Below are 23,155 nucleotides of genomic sequence, written 5' to 3' on the forward strand. Positions count from 1 at the left end.
AACACGTCCATAAACAAATTTGACGGCGTTTAATGAATATTCAAAAACATTTTTTGAGCTAAAAAAGTTATCAAGAAAATAATGTTTTTTTTGAGATCTTTAAGGATTCGTGCGATCCGGAGGAAAGCATAGAAATTATGGTTCCCTCGAACGAATCAATTTTAGGTTAGCAAGCCGATAAAAAATCAGCCGAAATCATTAAGACTGGGAAATATTTTGAGCGAAAAAATGAAAAAGGAAAAAATACGAAGTCAAAGTTAGTAGAATTACAATTTGCAGGAGTAAAGGAACTCTTATAGCAACTACAATGAAAACTGCATCTCGTAAACAACTACAATGAAAACTGCATGCAGCAATTCTAAGATGTGGCAACTAAGCCAACAAACATAAGCAGACAAATGATAGGCAGACATTGTTTTGAAACTGGTTATTTACCTTTTGAAAAAAAAACAGATCCTGTCAGATTTGAACCTACGATCTTTGCTGTCCCAGGCGTATTCGTTACCTCCAGACCAAGTGTGCCACATACGCAGAGAAATTTGGTTTCATTACGAACTGAACCTAAATTTACTATTTCTAATTTTGACCATTCTAAGACCAACGTTATTTTTGGGATAAAAAATTCTGGTACTCGGTTGCAATACCCTCGCTTATCGCAAGGATAATCAATTTGAGCTAAACACATTTTGAAGAGAAAAACTCTGAGATGAAATGGAGCAGATCGATGCTGAAATTCCTGGCGTATTTTTGATTAAAAGTTTTAGTTTGAATAAAAAGTCTCCGAATATCTCCGTTTGAACAACACGAATTAGAAATTTTAACAAGGATAACTAGTTACTGAGCAAGTTCCGACCAGTCTAAAAAATTACAACCAAATTATTTTTCCAATTAGTGTCGTTTTTTTCGGCTTGGCGTGCTAAAAGAATCTGAGCGCAAAAGTAGACCTTAGGCATTTTCGTCAGTCATGTAAAATAGGCAAAATGGAAAACAATTTTTGCAGACAAATAACAAGAAAAACAAAATAAAACTTCAAAAATTATTAAAAATTTTTTTAATAGTTTTCCAAATTTTTCCCCAAATTTTTTGATTCCTTAGATTAGGCTAAAAACTCCAAAAACTAATCTCATTAGAGTAAACTAAATTTTCAAGGCTTAAATTAAGCATAAATAAGCTAAAGTGAGCCTGCTCACTCGCTCGAAATCAGACGAAAAATCAAAAATTTCGAACCGGTTTTTCTCGACACAGATAAAAAATTTTAGAAATTTTTTAAAGCGGTTTGAATCACGACTGAAAGGGCTTTAATATGATATATCACTCAACCCTGTCCGATGATTATTTGTGGTAGCTAATTTTGCGTGGTAGACAAAAAGAAGAAAAAACTAAAACAAACCCGAATACAAAGTTCCTCCCCATTTTCAATGGTCGGAACAAAAAAATAATAATTTCAACACTAATTAGTATTCATCTATGACAAAAATGTCTAATTTTTGAAAGTACAGAGGATATGTCAAATAGACTACAATCAAGATCGCACTAGTGCTGCGCGGCAGAAGCAATAATTTAAAAGAGAATATAAATAGCACTGTTAATATCAGGAACCAATTTTGGCACGTTTTCTTCATTTTCAACTCTAGTTATAACGCTTAAAACTACTTTTTTAATACTTAAGCCAATGTTTTCAAGTTCATCGAGCAAATGCCAAAATAACAATACAATAATACACACAAGACTGTTTTGACATCCGAGGTCAACTAGTTCAAAACAGAAAAATAGATTTGAATTACGTCATTATTGTTTTTTGGATTTCAGTTTTTAAAAAAACTGTAGCGCAAATTTTTTGTTTTGTGCTGTTGTGGGCACCAAATTGCTATTTTTGGAACAATTCTGCAGTGCTAAAATTATCGTTCCTGATCATCGAGAGAATATCATTTACAAAGTTTCAAAAGATTTGAGAGACTCGGAGTTTAAATAAACTTCAGTTTATGTCAATAACTGCTTCTGCTAAATCATCTTCAACTTCTGTATTTATTAGCGATGAAGATGAAACTTTATTGTGTTCTTTTATGATATCAGTGTTTTCTTGTTGCCTATTGCACCTGCACTCACACTCGCAACATTTTCCAGAGACTGTAGGAGTCAGAAGACGAAGTGGTTCAGTTTGAGTCGACATACTTCTCATGACTTTTTCGGCACCTTCAACCGTTTGGTGTTGATGGCAGCAACTATTTCCAAGAGTGGTTCCGTTTGTTACCCCGCCGTGTGGAGCCATAGCGATAGGCGTCGCATAGAACAACGGGAATCCTGGGAACCCCAAAGGACTGCAAATCGCGTTCGATCCTATCGCTGGATCCCTGGACGTTGCCGCCGCAGCAGCAAACCAAGGGTAGAGTGACGAAGCAGCTGCAGCTGGAATCGCGAGCGTCGGGCCTGCACTCGTAGATGCCACAAAGTTCGATGCAGCTTCTGCCATCGCGCTCACGATTTGGGAGGTCATCGCAGCTTCTGCTGTAACTTGCATAGAACTAGTCGACCTCGGATTTAATGAATCATTGGTGAAATTACTATTTGACAGACAAGGTGATTGGTTGGATCCCATTGAATTATTGGAAACTGGATTTGCAGTTTGGAAGAAGGCTTTCTTTGGCGGAGATACTTCGCTCGGTGAACTATCACACATCGAATTGGATGATCCGATATCGCTCTCTTTTGAAGTCGCATTATCTGTTGATAGATCCAAAGGCTCGTCTTTTGGTGCCATCGGAAAAAGAGGACGTTTTGCACCTGGCAAGGAATTTAGTCTTTCCGGAATGTTTGGTTTATCTTTAGCCATCGATTTCTGGCACTGGAGGTTCATTGGCGAGCTGCACTCGTCAGGAGTCGGCGATACCTGAGCTGGGGACGGGGACGTGGGTTCGGATACCGGAGACAGCGTACTGTTCGTTTGGTTCGTTTCCGACGATGGAACCGCAATAAATTTATACACAAACTTCTGCCCCAGCACTTTTTTGATGAGTCCTTTGTGATAGTAATACCTCAAAGCTCGACTGAGTTTATCATAATTCATGCCTGTTTTGTTTTTTCTCATACCCCACAGCCTTGCCACTTCCTCCGAGTTGTGGAGCTTGAACTCACCGGTACTGTTAATCCAGCTTATGATATGCGCCTTGGAAGGATCGCCCAAGAGTTCCAGAAGAAACTGCCACAACTGAATGTGGGGTCCACCATTCATGTTAGCGGAAGAAACAACTGAAAAGTCTTCGTTTGGAGATGTTCTATTGCAGTCATTACTGTTTTCACTGTTTGCGGGGGTTCCGTTCAAGCTCACAGGTCGTGAAAACTGACTCGATTGTACATTTGCAACAGGAAAAGTGGCGCTATCATTCGATTGCGTCGTCGTTTGTTTCAAGTGCTTCTCAGCTAAGCTTTTGATTACTGATATAAACTCGTGATTCGAGATATTTGGCATAGCCGGGGGTAATTTGGTTACGTTGTTGTTCGAATGGAGACTACTTTTTTGTAGTTCAACTAAACTGCTTGGGTAATTTCTTCCTATCACGTTTGTTGTTTTTAGAGTACCATTGTGAGCGCTACTTGTGGGGTGACCTGCTACAACCTTTTGACTTTTCGGAGTCAGTTCTGCAAAGTTGTTGTTAATCTGGGCTAGAAAATTAGGAATATTTTGGGCGTGTCTTGTCGTCACGAAAACTTGTCCATTAGATGTAGGACACTGAGACTCAACTTGGTTTTGATTCTCGTTAAAATTAGCTTCTGTAACTTTTGTTTTGAGATTATGCGCATTTTCCACGCCTTTCCAGATGTTCTCGTAGTGTTCTGAAATTTCCTGCTTCACGTCCGATCGTGTAAGAGGGGTAGGGTTATTATTTGTCGCGCAGGGAGGAGGTGGTGCTGGGCACTCGGGTACAGCCACCATACAGCTGTCTGCAATTGACTCACTCATTTGAAGTCGCTATTCCAAGAATTATCCCACAATTTTTGGCACCTGAAACAAACCTTAAAGAATAAGTTTGAAATTAAATGTTTAAATAAATATTTAATGTTTGAAAAATAAATATAAAATATTTAACGAATAACAAGGGTTAAAACTTTTGAATTATGTTACATGGGATTTTTATGCCAGGTAAAATAAACAGGGTTCAAGCTAAATATTATCTACAGCAAATTCAGACATAGTTTTTTTAGTCAAATTATCCATTAAATAAATCGCCACCATATAAATAAGTACTGTTTAATTCTACATAATTCTTCTGAAAACTGTTCGAAGCGTTATAAAAATGAAGAAAAAATTAATTACTGCCTTCTTAAATTTTCTCTTAAATAAAAACCGCAAGTCAACTTTAAACACCTATATATTTAAGGATCTAATGATCAGTTACCTGGTATAAATACTAAAACGAAAGATAACAAATTATTGATAAATTTTGTTCGGGGCAATGCTGAACGACGCTGATTATAACTTACGGCTAAGTGAGAGAGATAGAAATAGAAACTAAGGAAGTAAATGGCACAAATTAAGGAAACGAACTCTCAGTGGACTCCAACCAAACCAAATGCAGCAACACTGAATGTGTCGCGATTAAAAATCATCGCATCCGTTTTTTTTGTGCCTTTCCGCTGTTATTCCCGCAAAGTGAAAAAACATGGACAAAGCCACACATCACATTAAGATATCCAAATTTAGAAGAAAATAAGAATAAGAGCGAAGTGAGTCTAAACACTTTCGAATTAGGGAAATCTGAGCAAGGGGAAATAAGTTTTAGTTCAGCCAAATAAGCAAATATACGCTAAATTTTCTTTTCTTTTCGAACCTCATTCGAAAACAGGAAATTACTGATTTCCATTTTTTCAATTTTTGCTACGCCAGGATTAGAAATTCAACTGAGGCGGCTGAGTTTTGAGGTATATAAGTCTTTTGACTTAGCTATCACTTTGAGGCAAAGCGGAAGCGCTGAATTATCTGCAGTAGGAAGTTGATTTTTTTTTCATTTGAAAGAATTAAAAAAAGTATAAAATCCAAGTTGGCTTAAAGGATATAACAATGCAAGGATAACATACATTTAAGTTAAAATTAACTAAATCGCGACGCACAAAAATGGAGAAAGTAAGAAAATATTAGAGAATTTAGGCGGAATTCGGAATTGGACCAAAAAATTAAAATCGGTTCAACACGTGTTGTTGTTGTGGTGAAAAATGAGCGGCGGCGGCAAAAAAGGAAGAACAGGAAATGAGAAATAGGGAAGAGATGAGAATGGAAAGACACGTGAACAAATGGGACAACAGGAAATAAACGAACGAACGACCGAGAGGGAAGGGGTGAGTTGAGTATGAACTCTAATTTTTGTATTTTTATGAAGTGGGGGGTATTATAAATGTCAGTTCCGGTGGCAGAGACCAGTTAAAACTGTAACAATAAGACAACAAAAGAAAGCAAAGCGAGATAATTTTCAATATTTGCTGTTTTAAAATCTCAATTTTTAACCAAAACAAACTGACATTTGCCGACTAGACTAAACAAGTTGAAACTTCTAATTTGAACACTTGGGTTTTATATGTTAATCCCTTTAGTAGCTTTTTTGCACTAAAAAAATTCGCAGTTTTTGTTTTTGAGAAGTTTAGAAAAGCATTGTTAAAATTAATGTCGTTATTGAAAGTATTTAATTGTAATTCGTCATAAATATTGAGAGTAATTAAAAATTATTCACCGTTGGTTAAAAAACCATCCGCTTAAGCCAAATTGCAGCTCTTGATCTGACGTTGTTAGTGTACGGATTGCGACGAAGAAACGCATTACTGGACAACGGCAGAGAAATGAATTATAAATAGGGGAAGGAAGAGAAAAAAGAAAAATTGAAAATGAGCCAAAATGCGAGAGAGGAAGTTGCTTCGCAGCATGTGTTTCCTTCCGCTGCGGTAATTTTGAATAAAACAAACTGTATTTTATTGTTTTTATTGCCTGTGCAATGATAGGCGTACGTCTTCTTACTCCTGATCCTGCTATCCTATCCAAATATAGGATACTATTAGTGTATCAACCAACCCTCCCCTTCTATCATCCAGTGCGTGCTTTTTAAAAAAGCAACCAATTTCATGATCAAAACGTGATTTCTTTCTATCATTTCATTCTCACTTCTAGTCTAAACAAGCGCTCAAGTTGGCGGCAAGATTAGTTTTTCTTCACACGGTTTGGTCCTTCGAGAAAAGTTTGTCGACTTTTTTCTAGCTCACAAATTTCAATTTTCCAAGCATTCTGAAGCCCTACAAGATCTGATACAATCCTCACTATCCAAAAAGCAGACAAATATTGGAGAAATGTTTCGAAATTTTTCACAAAAACGCAATTTTCCGGTGCATGCTCTTCTTACATATGTGGAACACAGAGGAGAAGCGAAGCGACACAACAAAAATGTAGCATGTCAAACTAACCAACAGAAATTGAGACAAAATCTGCAGACAAAACATAGCCAAATTACAGTAGGAAAAGAGTAATAAACGTAAACAAGACTGCTCGTATCAGGGCGAAGCCCTGAATGTTCCGACTGCTTTTGAAGGTTTATGGATCAGCAGTAATAACATAAAAACATTATATGAAATAAAATAAAATGAAAAATTTTTTTTCTAAAATTTGAAATTTTTAATGAAAATCATCCCCCCACACGCCATATAAAGGTACAAAAAGATAGTTTTCGTTCCTTGTAACACATCAATTATGGCAAATAAGCTTCGTTCAACCAATTTGGAACGATTTATAAGACGGATTAAATCTCCGCTTACGCGTTAATAGCGCGAATTATATCGCGCGTTAATTGTCCCAAATTGGTCAAAATGGCCAAAATGGCGATCTTTAAACCCTCATAACTTTACGAAAAATGATCACAGGTGTGAAATATCTTTTCAAATTTAAGCTCAGGACAACAATACCTGTTTAATGATATAAAAAAAATTCCGTCAAAAATGGCTAGTTAAAAAGTCGAAATTTGTCTGAAGAAAAAAAAACCCACCCCGAGCACAAATATTCCGTTACTTTCGTATCGAAATTCGGAACAAAAACAGAAAAAAAACTGACTTGTTTTTTGAAAAAACTTCAACTTGCGAAATTTGAAGAAAAAATATATGCCCTCAAAGCTATTTGAATTTCTCGAACAATTTATGTTTTACCCTTTTTTGATAATGCCAAATGACAAGAGGAAAAAAGTAATGAACGCAATAAAACAAAAAAAACTGACTTGTTTTTTGAAAAAACTTCGACTTGAGAATTTTGAAGAAAAAATATATGCCTCACAGCTGCTTGAATCTCAAACAATTTCTGTTTTATCCTTTTTTGATAAAAATTAACCCAAATTAAGAAAACTGTATCACTAGGCTGCTTAATCTGATAATTAAAATCCATTGACAAAATAAAAAGTCGACGTTTTCGTGACCTTTACATTTTTGCTGTTCGATAGTGGAGTTTGCCTTCCTTTTACAAAGGAAATGGAGTGAACTTATAAAGAAACCAAAAGTCAAACGACGAAAAATCAAAATTGGGCGTGATCAAAATTTAAAACATTTTCCTGAAAAACAGAATAAAATCGCCAAGACATAAATAAGCGTACTCACTATGTTGATTACGCTTAAAAATCGATTTTTTTTTGAAAAATGTCGAAAAAATGATCTACGGAAATTTTCGTATTTTTGTCTCGATTTTGTGTTCATTAAAACTTCTTCAAAGAAAAACAGGCCAAGTAAAACTATTGAATGTTAGTTGATTGTTGAAATGAAACTTGAGAAGCGGTAACAAAGCCGACAACACCGGAGCAGGCACACTTCGAGCCGAAAAAAATTTGAAAATTCAAAAAAAAGTTTTCAAGTCTCCCCACAAAGCATTAAGGAAACAACCTTCGATTTCTCATCAAATGAGTCAAAATGAGGCCACTGATCCGAAATCAAATAAGCTGAAATCTTCAAACTGAATAAAAGAATAAGAGAAAAAAAACGAACAAAAAAACTGATATGCTGAAATCTGAGTTTTTAAAGCCAACATAAAAAACAAACTACGAATAGAATCGGTATTTGAAATGCAGACACACTAAAAATTATCCTGTTAGTTTGCAAAATTGCAAAAATGGAAATGACCATCAATATGAGTCATTCTTTGAACAAACTTATTTACGGGAAAAAAGAAGAGGTGATCACCAATTTGAATCATCCTGCGAACGAAGATATTTGCGGGAAAAGGCATTGTACCCGATTGCAACACCCTGCTAATCGCAAGAGTAATTAGAAAGTGGGTGGGTGACAAAGGATTCTCAATTAGTCATAATGTTCATCGCCTATAAAAGTCTTTCGTCTAACGCGTGCCAAAAACGTACCAATCCCATACAAACAGACTTGGTAAAGATGCTCTTTCTTAAAATTCAGACTGAAAGTGCTCGGCGTTTTCTCTTGAAAATATGACCTAGAGTCTGAAGATTGAAATTTATGAACAAGTAAACCTACGCTTTCCAAGTTACTCGACGATTTAGAAATTCGACTTTTTCAGAATTGAGACTATCAACCAATCGAAAGTTTACACAGCGCTAACCCAATTGCAAGCAAGATATTAATATCGCTTATTATCTTAATCATTCAGCCGCTGAACCAATTTGGGCGTCGCTAAAATGCAAAAAAAAACGTTTTTTTTTCTGTGACTAAGTAGGTTCTAATCACAACTGATTTTGCAAAAAAAAAATATTTGAGAAATAAATATAAACGACAAAAAAGAGCTCTAAAAGTTCAAATAAGAATAGGTAGAAATAAGCCTCGAATTAGTATAACTTCTGCTATGTATCGGATTCGAACCTAGGACCGCGATATTTGGATTCTCAATTGCATGATCCAGCGCCACGAGCCATTAAAAATTGACGAACACTAGCCACCAATGATGCAGCTATAAAAGCGAAAAAATTCCCAAAGCATATCAGAAAAAATACCACCAAACATAAATAAAATTAGTGCTAAGTACGGCACTGAACCTCAGACAGGTAGCCTAAGAATCTAACGTTGTTCGCTCTCAGTCACTGATGCTTGACTAACTGCAAATTACAGGCCACCAATGAAGCAGAGAGCAAATGATAGGAAATTTTCACTGCTACAGACACTGATTATTGCAAGAGCGCCACAAATGAGCTCTTTTTTGAGAGTAAAGTTGGACACAGAGGCAAAGGTGCACTTCGCACCACTTGCGATGCAAAACAAGAAAGCCGAAAGTCAGAAAGAAACCGAAAACTAGATCTATCAAAATGAATACGGCCAAAATTGAAACAAAAATATTCCAAGACAACAGAAGGTGAAAATAGCATCGGAAGAAAAATTACCAAGCGATTACAAAGCCAAGAATATCTTAGCAGAAACCCTCTAAACCAAAAAAACCATGCACAGAACCCCTTAAAGTCGAAAAAAAATTCAACGAGACGTAAGACTTACACACATTATAGAAGTCGCTTTTACTCTCTAAACACACATAAGCAGAAGTTTATTTGCTCATCAAATCAAACAAAATGAGGCCACTAAGACGATATAAAATAGGCCGATACCTATAAACCTGAAAAAAGAAAATTAAAAAGAGCAAAAATGCCAAAAAAAAAATTCAAGGAAATCTCGACAAAAAAATATTAAGTCCCCCTCACTCTTAAAACATACACACAAGCACGCACACACACACACGCACGCACACACACACACGCACACACACACACGCACACAAGTTTGAGACACAATATGAGGCCATTAGGCCAATATAATATAGGCCGAAACCTATCAAGCAGAAAAAAAAGAGGACAAAAACATAAGCAGACAGATGATCAGCCGACATTTTTTTTTGAAATGAAATATTTCCCGTTTGAAAAAAAAACAATTCCTGTCAAATTCTAGCCGAGGATCTTTGCCGTCCTAGGCGTATTCGTTACCTCCAGACCAAGTGTGCTGGATACGCAAAAACATGAATTCATTATGAACTGAACCTAAGCTTACCATTTCTAGTTTTGACCATTCTGTGAACAACGTTATATACGGGAAAATCGCAAGCGTAAATAAACAGTAGATTCATATTAATACACTAAGCTCGCCTGGTACAAAATACTTTGGGTAAAACAAAGAAAAAAACGAAAAAAAAATCACTGACAACTTACTAACCAAAAGAAAATGACAAAATTCTCAATGAACAAGGAAACCAAGAAAAAAGATTCTGAAATAAAAAAAACAACGAAACAAAAAAATGAGTTTGAATTTAACTTTAAAAAAATAATTAGAAGTCAAACCGCGAAAAACCATTTTTTTCGGAAAAAATGAAAATAAAAAAACAACACGGCCTAAATAAGTGTCTTCACTTCGTTCATTGACACTGAATTACCTAACTCACTACTCTGTAAGGGACATTAGACTCGATCGTTGTGATGCATCATTTTAAAAGTTATTTCATCACCAGTCAGTCTACACAGATTATTTATTTTGAAGAACAAATAGCTTTAAAAATACGATATTATTCTTCACACAAATAATATTGATACCAGAAATGCTTTGCTTCCCAAGCAGCTTTCGCTGCTCCAAACGCAGTAACTGTATAAATTTCTTGGAAGTTCGACGATCAAAAAACTTGTCCTCAGTCTTAATATAAGAAACACAACTGAATAATGATAGCCTTCTTCTGATCTAGAATAGAGTTCTAATAGTTTTCGGAGAAACGGATTTTCAAGATTAATTTTTTCTTCATTTTTTAAGAAAGCCAGTCAAAAAAGTTTAAACGCTGTTGAATCATGACTTAAAACGCATCGCCCTTTATGAAATCTATTCATTTATAATTTTTGTTCTGGGATGAAAATTGGAATTCGGGTGTTAAACTAGAATTATAAATGGAGCCCGAGAATGCTTGTCAAAAAAAGACAAGTGAGACATCTAATTAAAGCCTTTTCGGTGATCGTTTGTGCTGCAAAAAAGACGAAAAGTTTTTTGTTTCTTGCATTAGCAGCTAAAAAATACTATCGTCTGACAATAAAAGAAAAGTCTTACTAGTCTTTTTGCAAAGACAATTAATTTACTCGTTTTATTTATCCATTGTACTTTTAAACAATCGAGAACTCATTTCGTATTCAGTAAGTTACCACTTTTCCAGGAAGTATCATTTTTGTGGCTTTTGTTTTCAGTAATACGAATACTCTTTTTCTATTGCTACAGCAACGTGTGTCAGTTTTTGGTCCTATCTGCATTCTCACTTGTCTGCTTAATTTATTTTCTAACATAGATGGCGCTGTTGCTCTTTGGAAGTTAAGGAATACTCTAACAAAAAAGTAGGTGCGAGAATTGACCGGGGGCAAAAATGGGAACTAAAAAAGGAACTCAGCTGGCAAAAAGGGCTGAAAAAAGACAAACAAGATAAACAGCAGATGAACAAATGCCCAATTAAGAACAAAAGAAAAAAATAAAGGAGGCAAAGAGTCAGTATACTTAGAAAAACTTGAACATCAAAATTCGTGAAGCGGCAATTCGATCAAGAGACTATTGGCAACTGGCGACTAGTAGCAATTAAAGTTTAGCGGTAAAAACTCATTCACCCGCAAACCTGTTGTGGCGAATATAAGCGCAGCGGAGCAATCGGTTGCTACTTGCCAATACCTTGTTACGAATTATCTGTTGCTGAACCTCGAAAAGATTGGGTAAATTATGTGCCCAAAAACTAGCGCAAATCGAACTTAGCATTCTGTATTGCCGGTTGAACTTACACTAACAGGTCAAATTTTGTTTCAAGTGATCACGAATCATGTCAATGCGCGAATACATTATCCAAAAAGATGATAAGATCTCACCTATTTCCTGACTTTTGAGCCATTTCTAACATAACGTAATTCAAAAACGAGTTTATTCTTCAACATTATTAAACTTGATTCACTTTTTTCAATCGACTCCGATAGAATTAATCGGCATTAATAGAAGTAGCTGAAAGAAACGACAGATATTGATCTCAATTGGGAAGCAAGACGTGAACTAACGAAGAAAGAAATGTTGAGAGAGAGAGAGAAATTGAGAGAAAAGTAAAAAAAAAATGAGAATAGGAAGGCAGATAGGGAGTGGTGAGATTAAAACAGGAACAGGAAAAGGATGTCAGGGCGGAAGCAGAGGCGGATGGGAGACCCAAAGAAAAGGAAAGCAAAAAACAGAGAGGGAGAGAGATAGGCAACAAAATGGGGACACTGAGTTACCATGACAACCACGGAAAGACAATTCACTACTCCAATTGCATCAAACAGAGCGGAAAAAGATTTAGGAAGGGGTTTCTATTTTACATGAAGATTTTATAAATTACAGGAAGAATGATTGGAGACCATGTTTTTATAAAAAACGAACAAAGTTTGAGAAGTTAAACAATTGTAGTGCGTATACGACTGCCCGTGTAAAGGCGACGCCTTAATGTTCCGATTACATTTGCACTTATGTTTAGCGTTAATGTGCCGAACTTTCATAGCAAATTCGTGGAGCAATTGTGCGCCGAATGTTTTTCCTTCACCCGAAATCATGTAACCAAATCCTTATATCGTACAAAGTCGCTGGATTTCTAATGTTGAAGCGTTTCAGTTGTGATTTCGATTTTAAAAAACGTTCTGACACAGACTGATGTCACTTTGATGTTTAAAATGTCATTTTGATGCATTATATGGTACAGTAAAAAAAGTTTCAGTCACTCAGCCACGTCCGAAAAAAGAAAAGAAAATAAAGTCGTTTATTGAGTAATTTTTGTTGTATTATTGACTGCAAGCAAGAGTATTTTGGAACTTTAACTGCTATTTTCGTAGCAAACAATTATTTTTGCAAAAAATCTCAAACTATGATCCGATAACTTAGAAAGAAGGCTCTTCTAGATTCGATTGATATTCTACTCCTCCTGACCGGCTTAACCAAAAAAATTGATCATTTGTAAAGAGACATATATCAAGAAACCCATCGTTTGCATGGAATGGTCCAAAAAAAACTAATTAAAAAGAAAAAAGATCGAACAAAAAAAATAAATGAGTTTGACGTTTCCTTAACAGCTTTTGTCAATTAGATGGTTGAAAAGAAATTTTTGTCAATTAGATTGGTTAATTTTTATTCATATACTTGATATTTTTTCTAATTTGAGGCCTCTAAAACCAATATTATAGAACATTTTTGAAGCACTTACTAGAGACAATCGATGAAGTTCAAATTGGCAGGATTGTTTTGGGAATACTGAATCAATTTTAGTGTTGCTTTATTATTGAGGTATTAAAGCAAAGACTACAAAAAAGTATCAAGCATCAATTTACAATTTTTTTTGTAAAAAAAAAAAACAGTTAAATAAAAAACGACTTTACCCACAAAAAAAACTAAAAACTTTTTTATGTAATCTATTAATGCGGGAAGGAGCCAAGGCTTCAAAAACTAAACAAAACCAACAGACAGTTGGAAAAAAGCGAATGAACGTTAAGTAAACAGAAAAATTAAACACTGAATTGTCTTTTGAAAAATCTCATTTTTCGATTTCGAAGAATTTCTAGAACAATTAATGATTGCCAATTTTTTTTAAAAAAATCGACTTGAGAAAACTGGATCAAAAGGTTACACTTTCGCTGTTCGATAATGGACTTTGCCTTCCTTTCATCAAAAGAAATGAACTGAACTAGCAAAAAAATTGAAAATCAAACAGGTAAAGAGTAAACTTGAGCATGAACAAATTTCAAGATTTTTCTTGAACAAAAAAAATCATCACTACCTATATAAGAATCTAAACTACGTTTGATTATTTGAACAAATATTGAAATAAGACGACACAACAAGGTCTGCATATTTAGGGTGGCAAGATAATTTACCTTACTCCAACTAATCCTATGACAATTAAACGTATATCAATTAACACTAAGTTCTACTTAAATTTGTGACAGCTTGCTGTCTAGTACAAGTGGGAAGCAGTCTTGTATTTGCTAAGGTTCACTAATAAAGTAACTTCAATTTCAACTTCAGATGTAAGAAAAGTTGTTTACGATAAAAAAGTCTAGTTCCCGGTTACAAGACACATCCTTTCACAAGTGTAAAAAAGACTACCCAAAAAGCCCACAATATTTTTATTCAATTCAAATAGCATCTACCCAGTCCTTCGATCAAAAAAGTCAAACAAAAAATTGAGCTTCAAAAACTCTTTACTCATTTGGTCACGAAGGGCCATCATGCCTGAAAAAACTTCGTCCATTATGAAAACCGACATATTAAAAAAACAAACATTTGATGAGATTTCTGTTTGCATAATACAACTAATGGGGACCGGCCAACTTGCATGCATGCCGCATACCATGCGGCGGCTAACGCAACTAGAATTGAGATTGTTCTCTCACATTCACACACAAAACTCAAAATTATGCGTCCCGCATCAAAGTGAGTAACTATTATAATTGCGCTTGCTAAGCGGCACGCATGTAAGTCGCTACGCGCCCGCAATAAACAAAACAGATTTTGCTGAGTGAAACCTGATTTGATAGACGAAGCAGAAGAACTCATGAACTGAGGGTAACAGAAAAAGTACCTTTTTTTGAATTTCAAAACTTTTTTCATTGACACTTTTTCATCAAACTTATTCAATTTGAGATACCTAGATCGAGGTTTATTTTTTTTATTCAGCTTGAAATTATTTAATTTAAAACCCATTTTTTTCGAGAGTAAAAGTTGAGCTTGTTGTTTCTCCTTAACTTGCACTTTAGCTGTTAAAACGAGAAAAAAGCAGAAACAAGAAACAAAATTAATGACCTAAAGTTGTGAAGAATCTTTTAATTCAATAAAATTGACAAAACTGATTCCGACTTTAAGATCAATATTGAAAAGCTATTTTTGCGCCTTTTCTAGAACTTATAGGAGAACAAAGTTTACGTACTGCTAAAAATGAACTTGAAAAGGACGATAAATACGCAGATAGACAATAATCTTAACGGGAGCTAAGCTGACAAAAATAAGCAGACGGACGATGGTTGCGCAAAATAGGTCCAAGAATCTTCAAACCACAAGCCTTTGCAGTCTGAAGCAGCTACTCCAGATGGGTGCTTGAATTTGAAATTATATACAAGCGGTAAAAAAACCGAAAAATACCTGAGTATACACCCTTCATGCCGAAACAATTTAAGAAAAACTTTTTTTAGTTCCCCTTCTCAAAACATGAACACGCACATAAAAACCTTTTTTCGGTCACCAAACGACTCAATAAGATGCCACTATGACAATATGAAATCAAAAAAAAAGTCGAAACCTATTAAGTCGAAAAAAAGACAAAAAAAAATTGCAAAAAAAAACGAAACTTTAGCAAATCGATTTGGAAAAATAACAAGCAACATGAAAAGCAAATTTCGATTAAGCAGGATTCTAAATGCTACCATGCTCAAAATAAATATTTTGTAACAGAAAAATGCAGTAGATGAATGAGCCGAGGAGATGAGTCATGTGAACAACTTTATTGAGAAAAGTCGAGTACCGGATTGCAATAATATTGCTTATTGCAAAGGTGACAACTTACACATTCAAAAGGGTAAATGAGCGTAATTCTTGGGTGAAGCTCATTACACTTTTTTTAGTTTATATACACTTTTTTAGTTTAAAAAACACAAGCTAAATCATCAGCCCGCAATACCATCAGCCACTCGCATATCCGAAATGCAATCGATGCTTAATGAGAGGGACAGAAGAAATGCCAAGCCACTTACCCAAGTTTAAAAATTTGGCAACTAATAAACACAAGCTAAATTATCAGCCCGCAATACCATCAGCCACTCGCATATCCGAAATGCAATCGATGCTTAATGAGAGGGACAGAAGAAATGCCAAGCCACTTACCCAAGTTTAAAAATTTGGCAACTAATAAACACAAGCTAAATCATCAGCCCGCAATACCATCAGCCACTCGCATATCCGAAATGCAATCGATGCTTAATGAGAGGGACAGGGGAAATGCCAAGCCACTTACCCAAGTTTAAAAAATTGGCAACTAATAAACACAAGCTAAATCATCAGCCCGCAATACCATCAGCCACTCGCATATCCGAAATGCAATCGATGCTTAATGAGAGGGACAGGGGAAATGCCAAGCCACTTACCCAAGTTTAAAAATTTGGCAACTAATAAACACAAGCTAAATCATCAGCCCGCAATACCATCAGCCACTCGCATATCCGAAATGCAATCGATGCTTAATGAGAGGGACAGGGGAAATGCCAAGCCACTTACCCAAGTTTAAAAATTTGGCAACTAATAAACACAAGCTAAATCATCAGCCCGCAATACCATCAGCCACTCGCATATCCGAAATGCAATCGATGCTTAATGAGAGGGACAGGGGAAATGCCAAGCCACTTACCCAAGTTTAAAAATTTGGCAACTAATAAACACAAGCTAAATCATCAGCCCGCAATACCATCAGCCACTCGCATATCCGAAATGCAATCGATGCTTAATGAGAGGGACAGGGGAAATGCCAAGCCACTTACCCAAGTTTAAAAATTTGGCAACTAATAAACACAAGCTAAATTATCAGCCCGCAATACCATCAGCCACTCGCATATCCGAAATGCAATCGATGCTTAATGAGAGGGACAGGGGAAATGCCAAGCCACTTACCCAAGTTTAAAAATTTGGCAACTAATAAACACAAGCTAAATCATCAGCCCGCAATACCATCAGCCACTCGCATATCCGAAATGCAATCGATGCTTAATGAGAGGGACAGGGGAAATGCCAAGCCACTTACCCAAGTTTAAAAATTTGGCAACTAATAAACACAAGCTAAATCATCAGCCCGCAATACCATCAGCCACTCGCATATCCGAAATGCAATCGATGCTTAATGAGAGGGACAGGGGAAATGCCAAGCCACTTACCCAAGTTTAAAAATTTGGCAACTAATAAACACAAGCTAAATCATCAGCCCGCAATACCATCAGCCACTCGCATATCCGAAATGCAATCGATGCTTAATGAGAGGGACAGAAGAAATGCCAAGCCACTTACCCAAGTTTAAAAATTTGGCAACTAATAAACACAAGCTAAATCATCAGCCCGCAATACCATCAGCCACTCGCATATCCGAAATGCAATCGATGCTTAATGAGAGGGACAGGGGAAATGCCAAGCCACTTACCCAAGTTTAAAAAATTGGCAACTAATAAACACAAGCTAAATCATCAGCCCGCAATACCATCAGCCACTCGCATATCCGAAATGCAATCGATGCTTAATGAGAGGGACAGGGGAAATGCCAAGCCACTTACCCAAGTTTAAAAATTTGGCAACTAATAAACACAAGCTAAATCATCAGCCCGCAATACCATCAGCCACTCGCATATCCGAAATGCAATCGATGCTTAATGAGAGGGACAGGGGAAATGCCAAGCCACTTACCCAAGTTTAAAAATTTGGCAACTAATAAACACAAGCTAAATCATCAGCCCGCAATACCATCAGCCACTCGCATATCCGAAATGCAATCGATGCTTAATGAGAGGGACAGGGGAAATGCCAAGCCACTTACCCAAGTTTAAAAATTTGGCAACTAATAAACACAAGCTAAATCATCAGCCCGCAATACCATCAGCCACTCGCATATCCGAAATGCAATCGATGCTTAATGAGAGGGACAGGGGAAATGCCAAGCCACTTACCCAAGTTTAAAAATTTGGCAACTAATAAACACAAGCTAAATCATCAGCCCGCAATACCATCAGCCACTCGCATATCCGAAATGCAATCGATGCTTAATGAGAGGGACAGGGGAAATGCCAAGCCACTTACCCAAGTTTAAAAATTTGGCAACTAATAAACACAAGCTAAATTATCAGCCCGCAATACCATCAGCCACTCGCATATCCGAAATGCAATCGATGCTTAATGAGAGGGACAGGGGAAATGCCAAGCCACTTACCCAAGTTTAAAAAATTGGCAACTAATAAACACAAGCTAAATCATCAGCCCGCAATACCATCAGCCACTCGCATATCCGAAATGCAATCGATGCTTAATGAGAGGGACAGGGGAAATGCCAAGCCACTTACCCAAGTTTAAAAATTTGGCAACTAATAAACACAAGCTAAATCATCAGCCCGCAATACCATCAGCCACTCGCATATCCGAAATGCAATCGATGCTTAATGAGAGGGACAGGGGAAATGCCAAGCCACTTACCCAAGTTTAAAAATTTGGCAACTAATAAACACAAGCTAAATCATCAGCCCGCAATACCATCAGCCACTCGCATATCCGAAATGCAATCGATGCTTAATGAGAGGGACAGGGGAAATGCCAAGCCACTTACCCAAGTTTAAAAATTTGGCAACTAATAAACACAAGCTAAATTATCAGCCCGCAATACCATCAGCCACTCGCATATCCGAAATGCAATCGATGCTTAATGAGAGGGACAGGGGAAATGCCAAGCCACTTACCCAAGTTTAAAAATTTGGCAACTAATAAACACACGCTTGAACAAATGAACTATTTGACGTACTAATTGCAGAGAATTTTCAACCCATTATTATTCCAAAAACAAAAATTGAACTTCTCAAAGTTTCGCCAAAATAGAGAGGGTGAAATGTTAAGCATTGTGAAGATCTTTTTAAAATTTTAGTTGGAATAACTTCTATATCTGAAACACTTTTGATATTTGATGGATCTCTTGCAATACTGTAGCTATATTTTTTATCGCCGAAATACGACCTTTCGAAATGGAAGCAATTATTTAAATTTTCTTGCTTTGTTTTTTGGTTTAATGCTGCCCTATCTTTAATTTATTGACTAAGTCAGTTTTTTGGCAAAAAAATTATACTTACAGCGGTACAAGAGATTTAAAAATACAACTGTTGCAAGTATTGAAATTATCTAGCTAAAAATGCTTGCTTCACTTTGTATCTCTACCATTAAAACTTGCAATCTACCCCCTTCCTTCCCCCCACCACACACACCTCGCACATTGACCAAGTGAATTAACTCCCCCCCCCCCCCCCCCCGAACAAACAAAAGACAAATAGTGGACAAATAACCAAGAGAACAATCTCCCCTAAATCAATTTTTTGAGGGCATGGGAAGATTGTTCGTGGTACAAATTGAGCAATAAAGAGAAAAATTGTGACGTCTATCAAATTTCGACTAACTATTTCCGGTGATGAAGAAAGATGCAGGAGATATTGCTACAAAACTGACAAGTATTCGTAATAAAAAGTGATAACTACTACTAAGTTAGACTTCATCCACTGGCGGATTTATTGCACTTCAAAAGTTACAGGCCTCTAGAATAGTGTCAGTAATATAGCGTTTAGTTAGCTAGTATACGATCTACTTGTGTGGTTATATGCAAGGCTGGGCCAAATCAACATCAGTGGCTGAATCGGTGGGGCGGATGTGATAAATCTACTTCCTGTTTAAATTTCCTTTTCCCTTTCCCCTTTCGTTGACTACTGAGCCCTGAGCTCCCGTTCTGTGCTCTCAGAAAAACACCCCTGCCCCAATTAATGCTCAGCCTCAGTGCTTACAAAATTAGGTATGATACAACTTCTACCTAAAAGTATACTACCACCTGCAGAAAAAAAATAAAATGTTCACCAATATTTTTTCTTATCTTAACCAGGCTTGTAAAACGCTTCAAAAAATTTGCAGCCAGCAAATATAAATCAAATGTTGAACCCTGGAATTGTTTACTCATCAGGAAACTATCAAAATTTGGTTAGGCTTAAATTTCTACATATTTACTGACTTAAGTAGGAAAAATCAAGATTTTCATGAAAGGATTTTTTTTAAGTTTAAACTGATGTTTCAAAATACTCCAGGGAAGAAAAAATTGCTCACCAAATTTGAAAAAAAAAATTACGATTATTAGTCATACTGATCATTTTCTAGCTTTTCTGCAGTAAAACAGTTAATGTTGATGTGAGCCGGTAATTCAACATTGTTACGGGATTCTTAATTAGACGATTTAAAAAATAAGACTAAAATCGTAAACTTAATGTCATCAAAATCTAGCAAATCTCAGCAGCTTCGAAAAAGAGAAAAACCTGAAGATTATAAAGCAGTGAGCTAATTTAATTTCGAAGTTATATCGTGTGTCGTCTAATTTCACAGCAGCCGCCATTTCGGATTATTTCACCCATCCGCTGCCATTTCCTTTTCCTTGTGCGTCACCGCATACATTATACGTATTCAATAGCCCCTCCCCTCCCTTTTCCTTCCCCTACCTTCCTTCCGGGTTTCCACTCCCCTCCCCTCCCCTCCTTTTTTGCCCCTATCGTATCACATCTCCGCGCTTCCTTCTTTCCTCGAGGAAGTGCAATCAATATTCCAATATCATTAGCATCTCATCTCAGCCCAGCCTTCAATTACAATGCTATTTACTACTTCGTACTTAGACACTATGTATAATCCACAGCCACAAAATCAGCTGAAAGTTACCTGGTTCGAATCAGCAAAAGCCCAATTATGTTCGAATGATACACACCGCCCGTCCGCCCGCCGTTGACGCAACCCCTTTCCTAACGTATTTCCTCTTCCTTTTCCTGTTTCCTTCCCCTAACATAACCTCTTACCCATCTTCCCCTATTCGCCATCCAACAGTATCTCCATGGCTCCCAAACACTATGGTTTCTTATTTTAAGAGAAAACGCTCTTTTAAGGAAACTTAACGATCTTATATTTAACCCACTGCCCTCAATTCCGGTTGCCAATTTTTTCCGACGGGTCTCTCTTTAGGTACTATTTTACAGCCAAAACCTCAACTAAATTGTTGAAAAATGTTTCAACCTCTTCACCCCCTACCCTGCGAACGCTGCTGAATCTAGGCTTCATAATCGGCAGAAAATCTCGAAAGGAGAAAAACCCAAGTGTTGCACTATCAGCATTGTACAGTCGACTTATAAAACGTAGAACAACTAAGTATAGTTTTTTATCTGCCGAAATAACTTTAAAAAGAATCTTACCTTACAATATCCAAAACTTTGTAGTCGCTATTGATTTATTCGAGAAATATAGAAGTCGTTTAGTTTCGAAAACGTGAACAAATCGTGTATTCCGGGATTCTTTTCGATGCCACTCGGGCAAAATAAAGAAATAGTTAGGGTCCTAATTTGAGAAATTTTAAGCCCAGCAAATAGGAAACTATAAAAAACTGAACAAAACCCGATAAAACAAAAGTCAGGGATAATTCACAGCCCAGACATTGTCTCGGTTTCCTATAAAAAGAAAAGTTTGTTTATCCGAGTAAAAATAGTATCGACGGAATCGTAAAACAATAAATTACAAGTAACGATATAAAGGATGGAGTGCTTTCAAATCAAAGCGTAGTGTTTTTCAAGCTTTCCCTCTTTTAAAGTTGAGCCGCGCTATTTCCGCGCTAAAATGGTACAAAAGAAAGGAAGCTTTTATGTTTTGACTTAGCTGATAGAGGGCAAATTTGAGATATCTTTTGTGAAGGAAGTTGAGTTAATTTATTGAGCAAAAGACTAACCTTAAACTACAAGTCGAGAAGTTTTCCGCTGCTTTTGTTTGATATCACTAACAGGCCAACTGGTCTATTGGTTTATGCATCAAGAAAGAGAGGGTCACGACAAATGAATGTGAGTCAAACAATATGGGCAAAATGGCGCACAGAAATCGAGTTTAAGGCGAAGGTTAGTGTTAGTTTTAGCTAGCTGCTCTTAGAACAAACTATTCGGTGGCTAACTATCAACTCGATAAACTTTACATCCGACATCCGATTTTGTGCCAACCATAAGTACGTTCAACGCGTACTGAATGCGGGTAATGACATATAAAGAGCGAGCAGGCTTATTGGTTGGGTTTAAGCTGTGACACAATGGCAATGCTAATATTTGCCGACGGAATTGACCAACCAACCGAGTTAATACTGTTCAACTGACCAAGTTAGAACAGCCCAGCCGAAATTAGGTCGAGAAAGAACTCCGCTGCTGGAAATGGTGACAGAATGGAGGAAAGCGTCAAATAAATCCCACACAACGTCTGTCAAGATGGCATCAGTTTGGAACGACAATCTGACTGCGAAAAATAAAAGGTTTGTTGGCCAGTAACCATCAAAACTAAACCGATATGAGATCTCGAACTAACTGCGAAATTTATTGCTTGGCTCATTTTGAATGGCTGCAAAATCTTACTCTTCCGGCAACAAACCACACTGAAAATTGTACAGCACCCAAGGAGTTCGAAAGGAAAGGGAGCCATAGTGAAGTTAACACAGATGCGAAGCATTATAAGAACGGGACTTAAGCTGATTAAACTAAAACAATCAGATTATCTTACATAAACCCAAAAAATCGCTTCAATTCAACAAGAACAATCTCCGGCAATTGTTAGTAGGAAAACTTCAATTAAAATAAAATTAGCTAAACGATATAGAACGCCAAAAAGCATTTGCTTTTACAGATACGGAGTTGCAGATTCTAAACCTAGGCGAAATCCAAGAACTTGAACCAGTATATTGAATGAAAATGGAAAAAAAAACGATAAAAATTACTATCTGCTTATCGGAAAGCTTATAATCATTTATTATAGCTTTTGCATGGAAAACGTATTATCTTATGAATCTAACTGCATATCCTAATTGTTTCAACCAATGACAATAGAGAAGAACTTTGTAATCGGGTGTGTTTTAATTTTTTCCTTTTTTGTTTTCCACACAAAATCAGGCACCACAATTAATTACCGGAACATATCGAGTGATATATCATTTGAAAGCCGTTTCAGACGTGATTCGAAGGACCTTATTAAATTTTGAAACAGAGTTACAGATACGCAGTTGCAGTTTGCGTTTTTCAAAAAAAAACGTTTAAAATTTTAATCTGCATATTGTAAGCGTATAATCGTATTTTATAGCTTTTGCATAGAACCAGTTTTATCGTATGAATTGAACTTCATATCATAATTGGCCCAACCATTAATTGGTATTTTAAATTTTTCTTTTGTGTTTTAATAGAAAAATTAGGTACCACAAACAATCATCGGAACGTGTCGAGTGATATATCATATTAAAACCCTTTCAGTCGTGATTCGAACGATATTTAGAATTTTTTAAAAGAAAAGCCCATTTAAAAAATCTGATTTTGGTATTAATTTGAGCGAATAAGGTGAGCTAGCATAAGCCGTG

The 23,155-nt window shown here is 36.4% G+C and overlaps 3 protein-coding genes across 8 annotated transcripts in view; 2 read left to right on the plus strand and 1 right to left on the minus strand.

Annotated features, from left to right (window-relative positions):
- Positions 1 to 23,155, plus strand: part of LOC134848877 (uncharacterized) — a 572,430-nt gene that overhangs the window by 92,518 nt on the left and 456,757 nt on the right. The gene's annotated exons all lie outside the window — the stretch shown is intronic.
- On the minus strand, positions 1,466 to 22,498 carry LOC134848888 (uncharacterized). 6 transcript variants are annotated; one of them, XM_063866412.1, is made up of 2 exons: positions 21,503 to 22,498; positions 1,466 to 4,000 (listed from the first exon to the last, which is right to left on the minus strand). In XM_063866412.1, exon 2 carries the CDS (start codon positions 3,956 to 3,958, stop codon positions 1,976 to 1,978), a length of 1,983 nt encoding a protein of 660 aa, XP_063722482.1. In that variant the 5' UTR covers positions 3,959 to 4,000; positions 21,503 to 22,498; the 3' UTR covers positions 1,466 to 1,975. The 6 variants fall into 6 exon arrangements, with proteins under 6 accessions (XP_063722482.1, XP_063722483.1, XP_063722484.1 ...); XM_063866413.1 differs by lacking the exon at positions 21,503 to 22,498 and adding an exon at positions 20,976 to 21,461; XM_063866414.1 differs by lacking the exon at positions 21,503 to 22,498 and adding an exon at positions 11,835 to 12,045.
- LOC134848890 (soma ferritin-like) overlaps positions 5,229 to 23,155 on the plus strand; it is a 237,886-nt gene continuing 219,959 nt past the window's right edge. Inside the window, exon 1 of the mRNA XM_063866417.1 lies at positions 5,229 to 5,331. The gene's annotated coding sequence lies outside the window, so the exon portion shown is untranslated. The remainder of the gene's footprint in view (positions 5,332 to 23,155) is intronic.

This window comes from Symsagittifera roscoffensis, chromosome 6 (assembly GCF_963678635.1).
Source record: "Symsagittifera roscoffensis chromosome 6, txSymRosc1.1, whole genome shotgun sequence".
Lineage (NCBI taxonomy): Eukaryota > Metazoa > Xenacoelomorpha > Acoela > Convolutidae > Symsagittifera > Symsagittifera roscoffensis.

What these genes read in the sequence shown, in the direction of transcription:
- LOC134848888 (XM_063866412.1), bottom strand. Translation starts at nt 3,958, where the DNA reads ATGAGTGAGTCAATTGCAGACAGCTGTATGGTGGCTGTACCCGAGTGC.